The sequence below is a fragment of the Orycteropus afer genome, unplaced genomic scaffold (genome assembly GCF_000298275.1).
Source record: "Orycteropus afer afer isolate SDZICR_OR568_19922 unplaced genomic scaffold, OryAfe1.0 scaffold00158, whole genome shotgun sequence".
Lineage (NCBI taxonomy): Eukaryota > Metazoa > Chordata > Mammalia > Tubulidentata > Orycteropodidae > Orycteropus > Orycteropus afer.
The window spans coordinates 1,851,939-1,856,735 of NW_006921745.1; the positions used below are offsets into that span (position 1 = coordinate 1,851,939).

The 4,797-nt window shown below is 39.0% G+C and overlaps 1 protein-coding gene across 1 annotated transcript in view; it reads right to left on the reverse strand.

The window, feature by feature from the left end:
- TASP1 (taspase 1) overlaps positions 1 to 3,810 on the reverse strand; it is a 615,049-nt gene extending 611,239 nt beyond the window's left edge. Inside the window, exon 1 of the mRNA XM_007946379.1 lies at positions 3,666 to 3,810. Within this exon, the coding sequence (XP_007944570.1) occupies positions 3,666 to 3,810 (145 nt within the window). The remainder of the gene's footprint in view (positions 1 to 3,665) is intronic.
- Between the last annotated feature and the right edge of the window lie 987 nt (positions 3,811 to 4,797).

A 4,797-nucleotide genomic window follows, 5' to 3' on the forward strand; every position in this document is an offset into this window, starting at 1 on the left:
CTGGAGAGAACAATCATGGGAGAAGGAAGGGCTGCTTATGCACAGGGAGATAGCTCAGGGGGCAGGAGAGTATGGAGGGATGGACACTGGGAAGAGCTAACTATGGGGAGGAAGTGAGAGGGGAGCTGTTGCATTGTGGTAAACTGTGGTCAATGACATGAGACAAAGTATATGTGAACTGCTATATAGAAAGTGAATTTGCTCTGTAAACCTTCACCCAAATCACAATGAATTTAAAAAAAAGAATAAAAAAAAAAAAAGAAAGAAAGTTGGATCAGAAAGACTAAATTTCATGAGCTGTTTAAAAAAAAAAAAAAAGAAGTGCAGCCAGAACGCTCCTTGGAAGCGAGAATGGCCAAACTTCATCTCACCTATATTGGTCATGTCAGAGAAACCATTCCCTGGAGAAGGATATCATGCTTGGTGAAGTGGAAGGTCAACAAAAAAGGGGAAGCCTTTCAACAAGATGGATTAACACAGTAGCTGCAACAATGGGCTCAGGTACAGCAAGGAACATGCAGATGGCACAGGACCAGGCAGCTTTTCGTTCTGGTATACATAAGGTCACTAAGTCAGAGATGACTCAACGACACATAACAACAACAACACCACTCTAGTGTTAGAAAGACAGCTTTAAAATCCATACATTAAATCTGCAAAACACTGCATAACATGGATGAACGTGGAGGATATTATAATGAGTGAAATAAGTCAATCACAGGACAAATACTGTATTAGTTAACTAATGTAAAAAGTCAAGGAAAATTTTATATACAGAAGGAAACTTTCTTTGTTTGTTACCAGGGACGGGAGAGGAGGAAAGGGAACACAGCTAGACAGATAGAGATAAGTATTGATTTGAGTGAAGGGAAGAGCAATATACCAAAAGTAAGTGATCAACATGGTGGCACTGAGGAAGAGGAAAACAGAGAGAGGTATATGAGAGGTACCGACAACAAAGATGAACCCTTTTGCATGTACAGTACTGCACTGTCACTGATAGCAAGCATTGATCTATGGGTGGACAGATGAGCAGACAGATGGAATGATCAGGTATGTCTAAACAGGAAAAGGGAGTGTGCCCATGACCATGTATAGGTTTGGCAGATGATGTTTCTACAAGAGTATTTGTATGAGCTGTAAGAGTGCCCAGGTGCATAGTAGAGTTGACAAGGGGCAAGGTTGTGGTAGCCTCTTGGCCACAGCCAGTTACCCTAGGAAGCAAGTAGTTGGACCTCTGGGCTAGGGACCATGTTCGCAGTGGACATGAAGCTCAAGTGGCATAAAATACTACACAAAAACATCCTACTTTAGTGAGTAGCAACTGGGGTCTTAAAAGCTTACAAACAGCCATCTAGATGCAATGATGGGTCTTTCTTCATCCAAAACAAAGAAGAATGAAGAAAACCAAAGACACATGGAAACAATTAGTCCAAGGAACTAGTAGACCATGTGATCCTCAGCCTATATGACCATGAGACCAGAACTAGATGGTGCCCGGCTACCACTGTCAACCACTCAGAGGGGGATCGGTGAAGGAGATACTAGATAGAACGGGAGAACAAAGTGGAACAAAACTCAAAATCATTTAAAAAAAAATGGGCCAGGTTTGCTGGTCTGATAGCGCCTGGTAAGACTCCTGAGACTATGGCCCCTAGTTATACTTCAGGCCTAGAACTCAACTCACTCTTGTGGCTTCCAGCCAAGTAATAGACAGGCATATGGGGTGAACATTTACATTAGGTAGATACATTTCTTGGAGTGATCTATCATGAGAGAACAAAAGAGCAGGGTTTGCACAGGGAGATAGCTTGGGAGGCAGGAGTGCATGGGATGGAAGGACACAGGAAGCAGTAACTATAGGGAGGAAGTGGGAAGAAAGCTGTTACATTAGGGGAATTACAGTCAATGCCGTGAAACAAAATGTGTATGAACTGCTGTATGGAAAATGAATTTGCTCTACAAACTTTCACCCAAATCACAATAAAAATTAAAAAAAAAAAAAAAAAAACTTATGTTGGATGAGGAACTGAACGTCCCTTAAACATGTAAGATACGTATCTCTGCATAATCAATCACTCTATCTGAACTTCTAATCACTTGGAAGGGGGCCATACCTTAACCTACACAATCTCCTGCCATAACTCAGGTTTTTTCCTACTACTGATGGGCCCCAGCAGCAACTTGCCCTGAGAGCCATTAACCATGCCTTGTGTTTTCTGAGAGAAATGATAGAGTCGTACATCATCAGGGTAGTCAAAAAGCAATGTTTAGCAAACCAAAAGCACTACATTACTGCTTGTTACACATTTCAGAATTGTTTGTACACTTTCCAAATGCTTCCTGAGTAACATAATTCACTAGGTTCTGTGCAAGATGCACCAACAACAGAGTAGCAGAAAGAACACTGAACACTGGACTACCAGTATGAAGGCAGGATTTCTAGTTCTAGCTCTACTTCTAACTGGGTTATTTCCATAAATTTGCCTTCTTCTATATAAAATCACCTGTAAGAAAAGAGAACTGAACCTATTTTTTAGATCTTTCTAGATTAGATTCCATGAGACTTCCCAGGCCATCCTGTCTAGATATAGCCAAAGGTTAATGGCCAGGCAGAATGCAAGTTGTACAAGAAGAAATAATTCCAATCTTCACCCAATACTAAAACTAATCCTGCTCCCATCCTGCTTAACAGTCTGAAGAAAATTAAAAGGAGACCCAGTCATTTCTTCTCCTTTCACAGGAGTGAAGTAATGGTATACAGACTCTGCATCCAGCAAATACAAATGGCCAAAGGAAATAGCCTGTTATGCAGAGACCTGAGCAAGGCTGCACTGCTCTAAAACCCAAAAGCACGTGATGAAGGTTGCAGGGGGTAAAGTTCATTGTCCTGTGGTCCTCTGAAGTAGAGAAATGACAGGCTTAAGTAGTACCAAGAGCACTAGACTGGGATTTATGGTCCTAGGCTACTCAGCCTGGCTCCAGTACCAAAAATTAGTTCTGTGGTAAAAGTCACTTAATCTCCATGGTCTTAAAGTTTCTTGTTTATAATATTAAGAGGGTTAACTGTAAGACTGTGTAAAATTATACCCTAAAATGGCTACAGTCTAACACGGGATCAATAAAATTTTTTCAGCAACATTTAAAACCACAACCAGAGTTTAAAATATTACTTTGTCAGGCTTTAACACTACCTAAATACATGTGTTACTATAACTCACTGCCCTCAAGTTGACTCATAGCAACCCCTCCTTGGGTTTCCGGGGCAATGTCACTATGGAAGTAGATTGCCCCAATCTTCCTTTCACGGAGTGGCTGGTGGGTTTGAACCATCATCCTTCTTGTTAGCAGTCAAGGCTCTATGCCTTAGGCTCTGTGCCACCAGAGCTCCTTTGATACCATATGGATTAAAAATAAATAATGGACGATGGAAATGAAGAAGGCATAGGAAGAGCTGCCATTATACAATCTTCCAACTGGGGAACAGGAGAGGTTCTCCCTATAGTGAAGTCAAACCATCTTTTTGGTTCCAACCCTGCTTTGGCACTTTGCCTCTTCTACATATGAAAATCAATTCTCAGTATACTTCAAGACAAGAAAAAGAAAAGCAAAAAAAAAAAAAAAACATTATTTTCATCTTCCTACTCACCTACTTAAGGGCTTACCTGCATGCACCAGCACAAAGCCCCCTCGTTTCTCTTTATTGGACTGCTTTGTTTCCAGCTCTTTGGCTGTTACTTTAACAGCCGAAACCTGAGATGATCTGGAAGGCAGCCCTTCTCCTGAACTCATCCCCTTCTCCATGGTCATTCTCCAAGATTACCATCTTCTAATGAGAAAAGAGCATAATTCCATCCAAAAGTAATTTCAGGAGAAGAATTACCCTAGAGGAAAATCGACAAAAATGGTATGCATTTCTTTCCACCAAGATACATGTTACTTACAAAAATTCATACGAAAAATAACTTCCATAAACACATTTTTAAAGTTATTTATTTGGGTTAGATAGAAATAATTTTTTTTAATTAGAATTTAAATCTCTATCCACTGATATTTATTTGCTTGAAGTCATACAAACAAAAGAACTGTTATGAAAAAGAATTCATACTGAGTACAATGGTATTTAATCTACGTCAAGCAATCCTCAATAAGATTTAAATATCATTTTCTACTACTTTCAAGCCAAATGCTAATAATCTCTGAAGCATTCCAGGAACACAAGTGGTGTTCAATATCAATAAGCCTTCACATAAAGACTAGAACAGATTCAAACATGCCTGTGAAGAAACTCTTAAAAATCAGATTAAAGCTTCATAGTTCAATTGTGAAACACAATGTTAACCAAATTTTATGAGTAAATGAGGAAATTAAAATAACATTTAATCAGTTATCAATTTTTTAAAAAGTGCATTTCTGAGGTTCTCAACAGATAAATAATATAAAATGAAATATAACAAATTCCAAACAATTTATGCCACAAAATTTGTAACTTTTTTTACTATTACCAGCTCCCAAGCTTTTAGTAATCTTTGCTTCATAACATTAAATATGGAGAACACATTTCAGATTACAAAGAAAGGAATCAGTTAAAACTCCAAACATAAGATTAAAGTCCCAGAGTGAGGTGGCTAAAACGTCTTTAGATATGCAAATCGACACTTTTATGTGTAAAATCTGTTAGGAAAATCTTCAATTCACCTTGTTGTTGTTGTTGTTGTCATGTGCCATCTAGTCAGATCCACCTCATAGTGACCCCTCCTTGGGTTTCTGAGGCAGTATCACTACGGAAGTAGATTG